The following is a 17,503-nucleotide window of genomic DNA, read 5'->3' as shown; positions in this document are numbered from 1 at the left end:
TATATATATATATATATATACAGTATATCGTTAATCAAGTAAACCTAAGATGCTTCAGTCCAGTAAGTTCATCTTGAAATATTACTAGCAATATAAAAGTTATTCTTACGTTTACTTAATAAAAATCAGTAAAGATTTCACAGCCAAAAGATACGGAAACCACAAGCTAAAGGTGAACGTTTTTACAATAACAATAAAAGTCATTTTACTTGTTAAAAAATTATAAACTATCAATTAAACAAAGGAAGGCATGTAGTAGATTGTATGCAACAGGTTTTTCAGCAAAGTTTTGACCATGTTGATAATTTTGAGCCCTTTGAAATTTGTGGATCAAATAGGAGTTGATAATGGCAGTAAATTTTCCTCTCATTTGTCGTTTATGTATCATATTCTCTTCAGAGAAGTCTATATTGAATTATTGCTTTGCTTTCTCCACAGTGACGTCAATGGTAGTGGTGTGGATTACAGTTATGGAGGGTGACACGTCAAAACATCTCATGTTTTTATGGCCTGTAGAGTAGTTTTCCTGTTGAAGTCCTCTTAGATTTGTTTGAATGGTTTGAAGTAGCCGCTAAGTCCTGTCTTTTCTTACTCTTGATTCTTTTATCATTACTCAAAAATGTGTAAATGTTAAAACATTTACTTAGTACTAGTCGAGTAGATCCTGAAATATTCACTCTCTAACCACTGCATCTCTGAAGTTAAATGTGAAGACGCTCATAACTTTTGCTTTTTCTCAAGGTCTTACGAGGGTTCCATAGTTTCCTGAGCTCTATGGTACAGTTGTTTTCTTTTCATCTCTTGCGTGCAGTTTGTAGATTTAGATGCAATAAATATCTTGTGTTTGATTATGTATAGGGTTAGAAAGTGTTAATGCAGTCTTTTATTCTTAGACTTGTTTCCACAAGTTTAATGTTGCATCCGTGAAGAATATAAATGAAGAAAGTGAGATCTTTCGCTTGTATGCAATTGCTTTAAGCACCATTTTCCACTAAAGTTACTGGCTTTTTGAGCGATGAGTTGAGCGATTCCCTTTGGGAGGCGGATAGATTTATGTGACGATGAGTCTATTCACCATGCTTTCTGTGCAAGACATCTGCTTGAGGTCTGACGTAAGATGCCGAATGCAGCCGTTCATGCAGCGGGACTTTATACATAATGCATGTCTTTGAGAGTGCATTTGTGAACAAGTCAGCAGAATGATGAAACTCATGCTGTAAACAAGAGAAAAATTATAGTCCTCTGGGTCTCTTATGAAACTGCTGTTGCACATTGCAAAAAGCCAGAAACATACTTGTACATACTTGAACGCAAACAGGTCTTGCTATGCAAACTTACAGTATAAGCATATTGTTGAGAGCATTCAGAATGCAGTTCATAGCATTGCTTTCTCAGTGTTGCAGCATGAGTCACTATTGCGCACATTAGTGTAAACTCTTTTCTTCTGTGGTCAGTTTTGTCTTTCAGGTCAATAAATGTCATGGTGGAGCAATAGATTGATCTTAAGTTTGTTGAAGTTAACATGTTTTTATCTAGCTACTTGAATAATAATATATCCAGTTTAATGGCCCAGGAATTTTAAAGCAGTGATGTGAGGTGGACAAAAATTAAATTAAATTTTATTTTATTTTATTTTATTTTATATTCAATTCAATTTAATTTAATTTAATTTAATTTTATGTAATGTAATGTAATGTAATGTAATGTTATTTTAATTTAATTTAATTTAATTTAATTTTATGTAATTTAATTTTATTTAATTTTATTTTTTTATTTTTATTTTTATTTTTTTTTATTTAATCACTATTATCACTAATAGAGTATTTTATTTGTCACTTTTTTTAGACCATTATTCAAGAAAACCTAAATAGTGATTTATTTATGTTCTGAATTTTCTTTGCTGTTACCATAAAAGTAGTACAATAATGCATATGATGTGCCAGCATTCCCATATACGTTTGCATACTTTGCGTTTTGTATGTTTCTGGCTTAAAGCCTGATCATGAGTTGTCATTTCAGGAAATCAGTTCATTAGAAACACTCACAGAAATGAAGCAGTGAATGTGCTTTCTTTGATTGCAGAACATCTGAAAAGCTCAATGTGAAGATTCTGTGGAGGCGTTCGTAACGCTGCACAGTTAAGCTTCATAGAGACACAAACATGTTCTTGTAGGAAGACCGCAAATACTCATTTGGGCTTTTCACACTTCAGTTTGTTCATTCTTTTTTCTCTCAGTGTTTTACTTTACCCTGGGTTAGTAATTAATGATAGTAGTCGACGAGGTTTCACACTGTACATTTGTAAACCCTGGCTTGCTTTCTTATTTGCATATGTATGACTTTAATAACATTAATTTAGGAGTTTACTTCAGACGCTGAACAGTTTTACTTACTGCAGCTATGCAAAGTGCATGAATATTTTATGAGCTAAGCTCTGAGGCGGTTTATGATTGGTTGTCTGTTGCTAAACTGCCTTGTTTCCATACTGTATATGGATGATTCTTCATTTAATGTAATTCCTCCATTCCCTAAAATTATTATTTTCTTCTTTTACAGAAAAATCCTTTTATAAACATCATGCATTCTATTTTTTAAAATATAGATTATTATAGTAGCTTTAAAGTTGTTTAGTTTTATTGACTCAAATAAATTTTTCCTGCTTTTGAAATGTTAAACTTGTAAGAAAATCTCTATTATCTGTTTTTTAATCTCTTCAACTTTATTTTTAATACTTTTTCTGAACGCTTTTATAAGAAAAAATATGTACTTTCAAATTAATTTGTGTTTTTTGTTTTGTTTTTTTGATTTATTTGCCTTTATCGTCATAGGAAAAACAAAAAAACATGTTTTCCCAAAGTTGATTATGTTTGGTTATGATGAAAATGAGAAGTGACAGTGAAGCTCATCTCTGCCATCAGTGTACATAATTTTAATATTTTTTGTGCAATGAAATCACAAAATCTTTCAGCAGCTTTTTTAGATGTCGTTACAAAATTGCTTAGAGAATTTTAGTTCTGAAACATGTTTTTATGAATTCAAGGTTTATTGACGGCTACGTGTTAGAAAGTTCAAAGCTTATCTACTGTACCTTTTGCTTTAATCTTCTGTAACTATTTAGAATTTATTTATTTTTATATTTTCTGTTTGCATTTTATTTATTATTTATTTCGTAGTGTTTTGTCATTTTTATTAGGTTTGTTTTAAAATGTCTGTATAGTTCTTATTAATTTTTATTTCAGTTTTATCAGAATTTTTTAAAAATGGTTTTAGTTTTCATTTTAGTTTTAGTTCATGATGATAATAACCCTGCATACCACATTATACTTGAAGGCTCATCAAAGCCATGATCAAATCTTTTTTCAGGACATGTGATAAATGTTTTAACTGATGAAACATCGTTTGAAGAAGTATGATTTTTTTAAAAGTGTCAAAAGTGCCTTGAACTGAAGAATCACCCTTATACATTTTGGCATCACAAATCAGGGCACAAAATTATAAGGAAGAGCCTTGGTTACCTAGGGTTTAAAGTTAAACAAAGTGTGAAAAGCCCTATTATTACCCTTCAACTCAATGCCCAACATAAACACACTAATCAGCTGTTTAATGGATCTGACAGTCAGATCCAATAACTATAATACTGTGCGTGTTATAAAGTTAAAGCAGGCAGACGTATTCGCTCACTTCTTCTCATAAAGCTCTTGCTTTCCTCTGAGAATGAGAGCGCTTTGATTCACAGGCCCACTGGGCTGCTCTGTCATCTGCAAACCTGTAAATGTCAGCAATTATTTCGACACACCGTGCCGCTCTCCGCAGGCTGCATCGACTACCTGCCACTTGTGAGGAATTAGGAGGCGGCAATTATGTGAAGTGTTTCATCTTAATCAATATTAGAACAAGTTTAAGCGACTGGAGATGACGGCATTTTGTTGAGATTTGAGAAAATTAACACTTGACCTTTCCTCGCAAGAAAAAAAACAAGGAAGAAAAGACGTTTCCGTATGCATTTAAAGGCTTATGCAAAATAATTTTTCATTTCAGTACATTTTTAAGTTTACAGTTGTTCTTTTTAATATTTTATTCATCAAATAATCCTGAAAAACATATCGCAGGTTCATAAATCATCATATCAGAATGATTTCGGAAGGATCATGTGACACTGAGGCCTCGAGTAATGATGCTGAAAATTCAGTCTTGACCTCATTGGGATAAATTCGATTTTAAAGTATATTAAATTAGAAAACTGTTATTTTGAATTGTAATAATATTACATTTTTTTTTCTGTATTATTAATCAAATAAATGCAGCCTTGGTGAGCAGAAGAGACTTTAGAAAACATTAGCGGCAGTCTATGTACAGAAATAAATACTTTTATTCAACAAGGATGTATTAAATTGATCAAACTGACAGTACACTATTTATGTTTCAAAAGATTTCAAATAAATGCTTTTAAGCATTCTAATATAAGTTCTTTTGAATATTCTGTTCATCAAAGAATTCTGAAATTCCTGAGCAGCATATCAGCATATTAGAATGATTTCTGAAGGATCATGTGACACTGAAGACTTGGGAGTACTGATGCTGAAAATTCAGCTTTGGACCACAGAAATAAATTACATTTTTAAATATATTCAAATAGAAAATAGTTATTTTAAATAGTAATAATATTTAACAATTTTACAGTTTATTTTTTTTATTTTTTTATCAAGTAAATGCAACCTTGATGACTTCTTACACAACATTAAAAATGTTACCGATGCATAGTGAATTTCTGGTTATTATTTTTATTTTTTTTAAACTGTAGCTGAAGTCTTCTCCTGAGTTGACGTGCACCTTTAACACTTCCAGTGTGCAGAACCTCAAGTTGTGGTGGCATGACATGACGCCGGCCGCGTCTACTGTAGACACGTGTCAGACCTAATGCATGTCTTCACACTCTTGCAGGAGGTTCCAGCTGTCCGAACACCAGCACCCTGCAGGAGGTGCGGAACTGTAATGAGCATCCTTGCATCGTGTATCACTGGCAGACGGGCCCGTGGGGACAGTGTGTGGAGGACACCACTACATCCATAAATTCCTCCTCCAGCGCAGAAAAATCCACCTGCACCGTGGGTGTGCAAACGCGCAAGGTCATCTGCGTAAAAGTCAACGTCGGGCAGGTACCGCCCAAAAAGTAAGTCTACATGCAAGATTAAATTAATGTTTTCCCTTCTCTGAAGAATTCTGTATGTAAATGACCTCTTATATGATTGGCCAGCGTTTTTGCGTGTGAAATTAGTAGGGATCTTACAGGTTGTGGATTTGCTGTTACCAGCACCCTGCAGGAGGTGCGGAACTGTAATGAGCATCCTTGCATCGTGTATCACTGGCAGACGGGCCCGTGGGGACAGTGTGTGGAGGACACCACTACATCCATAAATTCCTCCTCCAGCGCAGAAAAATCCACCTGCACCGTGGGTGTGCAAACGCGCAAGGTCATCTGCGTAAAAGTCAACGTCGGGCAGGTACCGCCCAAAAAGTAAGTCTACATGCAAGATTAAATTAATGTTTTCCCTTCTCTGAAGAATTCTGTATGTAAATGACCTCTTATATGATTGGCCAGCGTTTTTGCGTGTGAAATTAGTAGGGATCTTACAGGTTGTGGATTTGCTGTTTGGTCCAATGTAATTGGCATTGCACCATCCTTCAACAACTTCCTTTTTGCAAAGTTGTTGTTAATTGACATTCCAAGTTTCAGAACACTGAACAGCTGCTGATATGTAAACATGGGCAGTCATATGTAGATGTGCTCATGGTTGAGAAGTTCCATAATATGGCAGAGCATGCTTTTTACAGTGCTGTTTGTGAACCATTTAGTATTTTCTATATTTTTGCATAAATATGACTCGAAACATAATCAGATTTTCGCACATGTCCTGAAAGTAGACAGAGACAGCCCGATCAAACAAATGAGACAAAAATATTTTCTTTGTCATTTATTTATTCAAGAAAATGATCCAATATTGCATATCTGTGAGTGGCAAAAATATGTGAATCTCTAGGATTAGCAGTTTTTTTTTAAGGTGAAATTAGAGTCCATCTTTTTAGACGTGTTTTCAATCAATGCAATGACTATCAGGTGGCACTGCGTGTCCTGTTTTATTCAACGAACATGGATCTATCAATAGTTTGATCAGGTTTGTGGAAGCGAATTATGGCACGAACTAAGGAGATCTCTGAGGACCGCAGAAAAAGAGTTGCTGTTGCTCATCAGGCTGGAAAAGGTTACAAAGCCATCTTTAGTTTGGATTCCACGAATCCACAGTCAGACAGATTGTGTACAAATGGAAGAAATTAAAGACCACTTTTACCCTCCCCAGAAGTGGTCGACCAACTAAGATCACTCCAAAGCAGGACAAGGTTACTAAAGACCCCATGGTGACTTCTAAGCAACTAAAGGCCTTTCTCACATTGGCTAATGTTCATGAGTCCACCTTCAGGAGAACACTGAACAACCATGGTGTACATGGCAGAGTTTCAAGAAGAAAGCCACTGCTCTCCAAAAAGAACATTGCTGCTCGTCTGCAGCTTGCTACAGGTCATGTAGACAAGCCAGAGTGTTATTGGAGAAAGGTTTAGAAGACGGATGAGACCAAAATAGAACATTTTGGTTTAAATGAGCAGCGTTATGTTTGGAGAAAGAAAACACTGCATTCCAGCATAAGAACCTTATCCCATCTGTGAAACATGGTGGTGGTTGTATCATGGTTTGGGCCTGTTTTGCTGCATCTGGTCCAGGACGGCTTGCCATCATTGATGGAACAATGAATTCTGAATTATACCAGCAAATTCTGAAGGAAAATGTCAGGACATCTGTCCGAGAACTGAGTCTCAAGAGAAACTGGGTCATGCAGCAAGACAACGACCCCAAGCACACAAGTCCCTCTACCAAAGAGTGGTTAAAGAAGAACAAAGTTAATGTTTTGGAATGGCCAAGTCAAAGTCCAGACCTTAATCCAATGGAAATGTTGAAGAAGGATCTGAAGCAAGCAGTTCATAGGAGGAAACCCACTAACATCACAGAGTTGAAGTGGTTCTGTACTGAGGAATGGGCTAAAACTCCTACAAGTCATTGTGCAGGACTGATCAGCAGTTACAAGAAACATTTAGCTGCAGTTCACAAACTTTCAAGTCCAGACCTTAATCCAATGGAAATGTTGAAGAAGGATCTGAAGCAAGCAGTTCATAGGAGGAAACCCACTAACATCACAGAGTTGAAGTGGTTCTGTACTGAGGAATGGGCTAAAACTCCTACAAGTCATTGTGCAGGACTGATCAGCAGTTACAAGAAACATTTAGCTGCAGTTCACAAACTTTCAAGCAGCACTGTGTATATATATATATATATATATATATATATATATTGCATTATGGCATTATTTTCATGATAAATTCCCATTACTGTAATGTGTCTGTATGCATATGTAATATAAATATTAATATATTTTTCAGTTTTTCGTTATTTATATATACTCTATATTACTTTTTATACATATATAGATTTCATTTTCATTCTGCAATATAAAATGTATTATTTATATTGAGTTGAAGGGTAATAATAGGGCTTTTCACACTTTGTTTAACTTTAAACCCTAGGTAACCAAGGCTCTTCCTTATAATTTTGTGCCCTGATTTGTGATGCCAAAATGTATAAGGGTGATTCTTCAGTTCAAGGCACTTTTGACACTTTAAAAAAAAATCATACTTCTTCAAACGATGTTTCATCAGTTAAAACACATTTTTATAAAGAAAAATTAATACATATTTTTTTAAATATAATTTTTAATGTATATTGTTATGCCACCATATATTATTTATTTATTTAACTTTTTAGGTATTTATTTATTTATTTATTTTTAATCTAATTCATTTTAACATTTTAAAATCATTTTAAATTAAAGGCGGTGCAATACAATAATATTCAATTCCATAATACTGTACTGCATCATTTTATTTTTCTGCATTACAGTAATGAGAATGCAGTGTTGTTGTTTTTTGTTGTTTTTTGCATAATGACAATGTGATGCTTAATTGTCACAATGCAAAAACAAAAATGCATTTCCTAAATTGGTCTTTATTCATCTTTATACAAAATATAATTTCTACTTTTGTAGTTTTGGAAATATTCTGGACATATTCATGGCAGAATTCATGACATGAATGTAATCTTAATGTTTTGCCATTTCATGTCGCAATATTACCATGTGTTATGATGATGTTGTTACATATGGCGTGAATCATACCTCAACTCAAGTGTCTCGGTTAGTGGTGATGGAGAATTGCTCTGAAGAAGATGGATTGCTTGTGTTTGAGTGGCAGATCGTAATTGCTCTACAGATGTCTGCGTGCTCACAAACCCTATCATTCCACTGCAGGCAAACGAGCTGCTGAAAGCCGGATAAACATGGAGTCACATACAGGCTAATTAGCACAGTCATTTTCAGACTGCCTAATTTACTATTGATGATAATAGCGGTAATTAAGAGGGTTTGATTCTTTAATGTAATTTAATCACCACTAGATGAGGGACCTCTTGAGGCTTAGCACAAACAAACCCCCTAAAATACATCATTGATCCACTTAGTCGTTGTCCTCCTGACAGTCCTCTGTGGAAACAATAGCAGTGGGTTTTTTGGCACAGACAAATTGAGGCTTAGCTATTATATTGCATTTTCCACTCGCTTTTTTACCACTTCAAGGAGCAGAAAGTTGTGTTTTAGTCTAGACGGCGTAGGTTGCAAAAGTGCAATTTGATGAAGTGTCATATTTTAGGATTGCAAAAAAAAAAGAAATCATTTTCAAACATTCCAGTCATTTTTCAATGTTCGAAATGGTGTAGAAAAAGTATTTTTACTCTTTTTTTTTCGCGGAAAAGGGCTTCCATACATTACAGAAGTTTTAGTCTAGACGGCGTAGGTTGCAAAAGTGCAATTTGATGAAGTGTCATATTTTAGGATTGCAAAAAAAAAAGAAATCATTTTCAAACATTCCAGTCATTTTTCAATGTTCGAAATGGTGTAGAAAAAGTCTTTTTACTCTTTTTTTTTTTCGCGGAAAAGGGCTTCCATACATTACAGAAGTAAAACAATGAAATGAGGTAATTGCGACTGTTTATCTAATAATTCAGATTTTATTCTCGCAATTCTGAGTTTGTATCTCACAATTCAGACTTTTTTATTCTCACAATATTCGGAGAATTGCGAGATATAAACTTAGAATTCTTAGAATGCAAGATATTTTTCCTCAGAATTCTGGGTTTACATCTCGCAATTCCTTTTTTTTATTATTATTTTTTTTTCATAATTCTGGGTTTACATCTTGCAATTCTGTTTTTTTTGTTTGTTTCTGCCACAAAATGAAACATAAAAAAAGTAATTTCTAGTTTTTATTGAACAATTCTGACATTTTTGTATTGCAACTGCAAGTTTATTTCTCACAATTCTGCATTCTGCAGAATTTTTTCTCAGAATTACAAGTTTATATTTCCCAATTCTTGTTTGATATCTCGCAGTTCCATGTTTATACAGTATCTAATAATTCTGAGTTTATATCTCGCAATTCAGGTTTTTTTTTTTTGTTACCACCATGAAATAAAAAGGATATTTTAACTTTTTTTCTCACAGTTCTTACTTTTTTTCTTGCAATTGTGAGTTTATATTTCAATTCTGCATTAATATCTTGCATTTCTGACTTTTCTTTTCTAAAAATGCAAATTCTGAGATATATGTCAAGAATAAAGTCAGAATTGTGAGATATGAACTCAGAATTATGAGGAAAAAAGTCTGAATTACCTATTTTATTTTTTGATCCAGGAACTGAAACAAGCTTTTGTGAAATATTTTGGAAATTGATTGGATGGTGAAAAATGGGCGTTATACTGTATACCAGAATGTAGTCATGTGGTTGGACATGGGGTTGAAAAACAGAGATTCTGAGGTGGAGTTGCTACATTTTGATGAATGAATACAATGACAATCATGTCTATTCTATGGAATAGTGAAGGGTAGCATGAACTAGAGCCCTGCACGGGCCTCAAATTTAGGCCCTAGCCCGGCCCTGGCCCGAGACACTCAGGCCCTAGCCCGTAAAATATAAAAATAAGTAGAAGCCTAAAACAGGCCCGAGGCCCGGACAGCGTCTGAACTATGACGTGAAAATTGGCTCGAAGCCCGGCCCGAGTGGCGTAAAAAAGTCAGGGCCCATTGGGCCCGGGCTGAAATGCAGGGCTCTAGCATGAACAGTAAGATCAGAAATGTGTATAGGAAACTAAAATGGTGAATTTTGACTTCATTTATATGCAGTCGTCACCCCCAAAATGTTGTATTGTTTACGTGGCTTCAGAGGCATTTGATGTGACCCAAAACAAAATCAAATTTCACATCCTCTCTCAGACCTGCATTTCATCTTGAATACCTCATCTAGACCTGCAGTAAATCATAAATCATGTTTTTGCCCAGGTCTGGGGCAGGCAGAGCTTACGCAGGTTTTCCTGCCCCGAGCCACTTTGTGTCACTCACAGCATCAGACTGAGAGAAAAGTCACAATCGCACAGACAGCGATGTTAAAGCTCAGAGCCTGGACCTTTGATGTGCCTCACAGTAACTGACAACTGCTGCTGCCCTTCAGGTTTTATCTCTCGCTCTCTGACAGCTTTAAGAAGCTAGTTGTTTTTTACTTATACAGACAATATAGTGAATAAAGAGCAAGAAACAAATGTCAAGAGACGTGTAAACACAAAAACCCGCACGAGATCCGATTTTTTTGCATCCGATCTGAGCCACTTCCAAACGTGGATTTTAATCAGATACACATCTGATATCTGGACATCCGACCTACGTCTAAACACACATATCCGATTCTCCACAGATTTCCCAATGCGAGGGCGACACGTTTGCTCCTAAAGATTTTTAATGCCGGCATGCTGTATGCGCTCGCATTTTATTGAGATGGAAACTTTTTAATAGGTAAGAAATTGCACATTCAGGAGCTGGTTTTCAACCCCCGCCCCGTGAATTTTGAAAATACAACAGCTAAAAGCTACATATATTTCTCAGCAATTAAAAGCACGGCCATTTAAAACCCGAGGGTCTACCATGTGCGTAGTAAAGCGATCACTGCAGACAATCCTTTTGGGTGGGAATTAATGTAAACACAGATATCGGATACCAGTCGTGTCTAAAGTGAATGTAAACAGACGTGCCAAAAAATCGGATATGGTCAAAAGATCGGATCTGTGCATTAAGACTTGCAGTGTAAACGCAGCCTCTGTCACAACAGAGACAGTACAAGAAGAAGATGCCATAACACTCAATAATTACTCTCACACACTATTCGATAGATAGACTCTCAACAGCAAGATGAGAATATTTATTTGTTTTTATTGTCAACTAAAACTAAAACCTAATTTTCAGTAATTGAAGGAAGGGGGAATAAAATAAAATATAAATATTAGATGAAAAACAAAAATGATAAATGCTGCCTTGGTTAACTGAAATAAATACACTTATGTTGAACTAAAACTGAAAGAAAAAAAAAATATATATTTTTTTTAAATATAAAAAAAATAATAATAAAAATGACAAAAGCACATAAAAATGACTAAAAACCTGAACTAAAATTAAAACTGAAATTATACAAATAAAACCTAACTCAGAACTTTAATAGGTATATTTATGTATAATAATAATAATAATAATATAGAAATAATACTAAAATAGCACTGTAATGAGCATAAGCATTAACTGCTTGCGCTTGAAAAATATTGTCATTTGAGCTGAAGATGCTACATTAATTATACGTTCATTGTCAAATATTACTACTGATTTGACATTTGGCACCAGGTTTGAATATTATGTTTATTTCCCCATTTAAGCAGACAGGAGCTGTACTTGCATGACTTGTTTCCAAGATAGTTCTGGTTCTTTTATTCTGTCCACACTGCTTATCAGGTCAAAAAAGTTGTACGTTAAAGGAATATCCTATTAGAAGTGATTTAACAATGCGCAGACAGCGTTATAATAGTATTTGCAGAAACTCTAATGAGCTACTTCAGTAAAACCTTCAAGAAAATGTGATCCCTCATTTCACACTGCTAGTTATGACGGTTAATCCTAATTGAAAAATAATGACAACTTAGAGAGGGCAAGGGAACGATGCATTTGTTCTTCCTCATGGTTAAATATATGATTTAATGAGGAACATTACCAAGCCTTATTCCTGTTTAATCCTTTCTGTTCGCAACAATAACAAATTTAGTTTTTTAATGAGTCATTTCCTTATGTGATATTGCAGTGTTTTGCACTCTTAACCAGTTGTAACAGGTTAGGCATTAAATAGTTGAGCCAGTGTCTGTCTTGAAATGTTGCTAATGCGCTGTCAGAAATGTACCCAATCTCCAGGAGAGCCCTGCACACCCATACCGGATTTGTTTCTCTGGTAGGATTTACCGCTTCTGTTATTGGTATTACGAATGAATCAGCCTTACATATCTGTTGCTTTATTATATTGTGGCAGATTTGCAACCCTCATGAAACATGGAGCACACGGCGACTTGCATCCCAGCGTGCCGGAGCCCAGAGGATTTGATCAAAGATCAGATTACAGAATGTCCCTCTGCTGGACTGCTGCATCCCTGTTTATCTTTATCCAGGGGAATTCAACTGAGTTGGAGCGGTGCTTAAAATACAGAGCAGATTAAAGCTAACCCCTGATCTTAAATTGAGGAGCTGTAACAGTGATAAAACAAGAGTATTACCCAGTGACTGACTACTGTAACAGGATGTGAGGCCTTATCTGCCTCGTCTGGCTGGTACATAATGCAGCCGCGGAGCAGGGGAAATATGATTGGAAGAACAGAAGCATTGTTGTGATACAGATGCTGCTGAGCCATATTCTGCAAGGATTCGGATGTAATACATTGTGGAGTTGGGCTGGGCATTATAGCAAAAACCAATAAAGCTAAAACTAGTATAGCTAAAAAAAGAAAAGAAAATGTATCCTGATATTTTTCAGTCTTCTTATGATATTAATCTTGATATTTACTGTATGCATTTGCTTTGAAATGACTTAAAGGGAAAGTTCACAAAAATGAACACCATTAACATTAACATATTATATTTTAATAATAATATTATTTATTTATTCATTTATTTTATTTTTTTCCATACAATGACAGTCAATGGGGTCCAATGTGGTTTGGACCCCATCATTGTTCAAAATATATTATTTTATAGAAAAAAGAAACAGGTTTGGGACAACATGAGGGTGAGTAAATGATTTTTTGGGGAACTATCCCTTTAAAAAAATTTTTTTTTTTTTTTAACAATACTGTGTCTTAATTTAGAAGTCAAATACTGTAAAAAGATGTCAAATGCAAGAGTGAAATACTGAAAAAAATCAAGTTTATGCTTAAAACAAGAACAAATATCTGTCAATGATGTATTAAAACCCTTTGAAATAAGTAAATTTTTCTGCGCTCATTGGCATATATTTGTTCTTGTTTTAATCATAAACTCACTTCATTTTTATCATTTTCTCATAAAACAAGACTTAACTCATTTTGCTTCTCAAGTAAATGTACTGTATCTTGATATAAGAATCTTTAGATATTTGCTCTAGCTGCAAATATAACCCAGCGACTTAAGACTGGTTTTGTGGTCCAGGGTCACATGTATATATTTGTAGGGGTTAGGAGCAAAAGTATTCAACATACATACAAAAGTAAGTTTTGAGGAGATGTTTTTTCAAACTTTGGTGTTGCTAATACAAGACATTTACTTTTTTATTCCTTACAATTTCTTTACTTGGTCTTAAACTTTAAAACATGAATACATGCCATGTGGAGACTAACTCACACTTTCTTGCGTTGAGTGTCCTGGTGATCTCAGTGTCTGTTTGATGTTTTAGATGTCCTGAAGCCCCTCGGCCGGAGTCAGTGAGACCCTGTCTGCTGCCCTGCAAGAGAGACTGTATCGTCACACCCTTCAGTGAATGGACTGAGTGTCCCACATCCTGTGAAACAGGTACACCACATCCATCCATCCATCCATTATTTTATCTTTATATGGATAGTTCCATCCATCTCTCTCTGTCTGTCTGTCATTTTCATCCATCCATCCCAAGTATTTAACAATAATAACTATGACTGCAACAGCAGAAATAAAGGTATCATGCACTATACAATGCAGTATAATTAATCATGACATGAACGGAGTATTTGAAATGACAGGTACAAATGCGCAGAAGAATAAACAGTTTCGCTATCGAATGATCATCCAGATGTCAGCTAATGGAGGTCAGGAGTGTCCAGATGTCCTCTATGAAGAGAAAGAGTGTGCAACTCCATCTGTCTGTCCAGGTTACAGGTATACCTTCACCCACAAGAGCTGCCTCTGCACTCATCAGCTATTCTGTGCTGGATTTCACATTTATTGACATTCAGGATAGATTGTTTGCTAAAACTGACCTTCTCGAGTAAATAAAGATATGCACACTTATAGGAATAGTTCACCCCAGAATGAAGATTCTGTCATTATATGCTCAACTTATTCATTTAAAACCTGTATGCAGCTTTTTTTTTCTTCTTGGTAGCGAAATGGTTAATCCTGATGAAAAGAATGAAGTTAAGTAAAAAATGTTATCAGATTGTGGGCAGCTTAATTCAAATGAGTTCATTTTCCGAGACAGTGGGTTTCCTGATATTTTTTCAAGTTAAGGCAGCTAATTAGGATTTCCAGTGCACTAACTGATCAACCTCTACCAATAATTAGAATGATATCGCTCTGAAATTGCAGGTGGAAAACGCACAAGTGGCGTAAATGTCAGCTGGTCCCATGGAGCATCCGCAGAGACAGTAAAGGAGCTCAGGAGAACTGTGGAGCTGGAGTCCAAACTAGAGGTACGTCGGCTGTCATGTGCACCATGAATCTCCTGACCTCTGACCTTTCACCCTCTTACACACTCATATTCACTAAGCACACAGTATTCTTGCACGACAACCTGTCTTATTCACTAACCACCCGCAATGGAGAATTACAGCGTGCAAAATGCATTCAACACAAAATTTGTGCATATTTGCATAATTCCTTTAATCGGATACTAAAGCAACTCAGGCACAATTTATTCTATCTTAGTGATTTCCCACCACAGTATCCAAATACTGTTTCTCTAGCTGTGAAATCTTATGCAATAACCATAAATTTGGTATAATATCTGATCTAAGATCTCCTCTTGAATCTGTGAATTGCTTTCTCTCATTTGCATTCTGCTTCATTCCTCAGAGTCTGTCGCTTTCAAAAATCTATTATTATATGCACTTTTCCAGTTCCATTCCTGTCACTCGTGAGGCAGTGGAAGACTTTATTATGAATTCTCTTGGTATAGATATTGGTCTGACAAGGGCTTCCATCACACTAGACTTCACATTTGCCCTTCAGTGCATGTCAGGAGCAGAAGCAATCCTTCAAACTCTTGATCTGATTGCTGTCGACAGTATGGAAGGGCATCGTTGTGTCGGCATCATCACTATATTGAACTCTATAGAGGCCTAAAGTTTGGCCTAATGGTTCCCTTTTACTTGTCCTCACATCACTTCTTAATAGATTAAACAGCCTCACCGGAAAGACAACAGCTTTACAGACCTGGTTTACAGATGTAGTAGCTTTCTGAAGCGTTCATGTTGAACTCTTTAGTGAGACATATTGTAACTGTTTTTTAATAGATTAAACTGAGTTATGGTGACAAGCTTAATAGTGGTGCATATACTATTAAGCAAGTAAACATATCTTTTTATGTTTATTTTATATTTTACTTTATTTTATTTGATTAAGTATTCACATGTAACAAATCATTTTTATTTATTTATTTATTTATTTATTTTTTGTACCGGCCAATCCTAATATAGTATTTATCCATTACATTATTTAAATATAATGTATCATTTCTAAAAAAAAAAAATGTAAGTGCTTGAAGCATTTAAAACTTAAGCAATAATGTTTTTTTTTTGTTTTTTTTTTACATAAATGTACATAATGTGTAAAATAATTTTATATATTTGACATAATTTTAACATTAAGAAAGTTATCGGCTTTTGGTATTGTCCATAATTTCTTTCTGTGTCAGTGAGTTTAATGTACTTTCCCTTTTTATTTTGAACAAACTTTATCATCAGATTTGCACAGTTATAAAAAACCATGGGGAAAAAATTAAATAGTACTTTTTACACCTGAAAATAAATATGGAAATTATTGTAATTATGAAAACCTCTATAGTAAATATTAATGTTTTTTATGTTCTGCTATGTAATATTTTAGATATTGTCTTATTGGACATTAATAATTTTAATTACATAAAGTATTAAAAAAATAATCTCTATAAAATAATTTTTTTATCAGCATTTTTAAATCATTTTAATTCACATATATATATATATATATATATATATATATATATATATATATATATATGTGTGTGTGTGTGTGTGTGTGCATATATTATAACATATATTATAAATTATTAATCATATTATATATAATAATATATATATATATTAGCTTTATTATATATTTTAAATTCTACAGTGAATATAAATGGTTTTTAGTTATGTTTTGCTGTATAATATTTAGGATATGGCTAGATATTGTTTTATTGGATGCTAATAAGTATAATTACACAGAAATACCCAAAAATATCTATAAAATCTTTTTTATTATTATTATTATTATTATTATTGTTATTATCCAGAACATCTGGAAAAAAATCATTGGATTATATAAAAACTACAAAAATGTAATGCATAATTTAAACTGGTTTCTGATCAAAATGAACAGCATGACTCTCTCTCCCTCTCTCTCTCTCTCTCTTGTCATTTCTATAAATAACCATCTTCTGTTCACCTGCACCTTTTCTCTGGTGTCTGGTGCTGTGGCACATCCTCTCTGTAATCAGCAGGAGTCTCAGCGCTGTGTTTGTGTGTGTGATCTGCAGCTATCTCGTGTAGGCAGCTGGATGGTACAGTGGCTGATGTGGTTCAGTGTCTGAAGTTTGCCAGCAGCATGCCGGTTATGAGCCAGCCCTGCCAGTTACTGTGCCGAGACGACTGCCAGCTCTCCAACTGGTCCAAGTTCTCTCCTTGCACCTCAGACTGCGTAGGGGTCCGTACGCGGAGGAGAGCTCTCGTGGGTAATTAGGACATATGCATCATTAACACTGTGGTCTGAACTCAGAGGGTTGCTGGTTCCATCCCAGAATGGAGTGAGGTATTTCCATTTGTCTCCCTGAGGCACTGAACTCCAGGTAGCATAAATCATAAATGACTTCTAGTACAAGATTCAAGGCATTATGGGATGCATATTGTGATATTCCATTGTAAATATTTTATATACTTCACATTATCATGGGCCATTAAGTACTTAAATGCATTTATAGGGTTGGGCAATACACATGTTTTTGATATATATATATATATATA

The 17,503-nt window shown here is 34.7% G+C and overlaps 1 protein-coding gene across 1 annotated transcript in view; it reads left to right on the top strand.

Moving 5' to 3' along the window:
* The window catches only part of LOC107726647 (thrombospondin type-1 domain-containing protein 7A-like), an 88,853-nt gene that overhangs the window by 34,477 nt on the left and 36,873 nt on the right, over positions 1-17,503 (top strand). Inside the window, exons 8-12 of the mRNA XM_016536309.1 lie at positions 4,942-5,170; positions 13,942-14,057; positions 14,264-14,399; positions 14,829-14,932; positions 17,020-17,214. Coding sequence (XP_016391795.1) covers positions 4,942-5,170; positions 13,942-14,057; positions 14,264-14,399; positions 14,829-14,932; positions 17,020-17,214 — 780 coding nt within the window. The remainder of the gene's footprint in view (positions 1-4,941; positions 5,171-13,941; positions 14,058-14,263; positions 14,400-14,828; positions 14,933-17,019; positions 17,215-17,503) is intronic.

This window comes from Sinocyclocheilus rhinocerous, unplaced genomic scaffold (assembly GCF_001515625.1).
Source record: "Sinocyclocheilus rhinocerous isolate Xijiao unplaced genomic scaffold, SAMN03320098_v1.1 scaffold5, whole genome shotgun sequence".
NCBI classification, from domain to species: domain Eukaryota; kingdom Metazoa; phylum Chordata; class Actinopteri; order Cypriniformes; family Cyprinidae; genus Sinocyclocheilus; species Sinocyclocheilus rhinocerous.
Note: the sequence above shows the minus strand (reverse complement) of the source record. Positions and strands in the feature narration are given on the sequence as shown.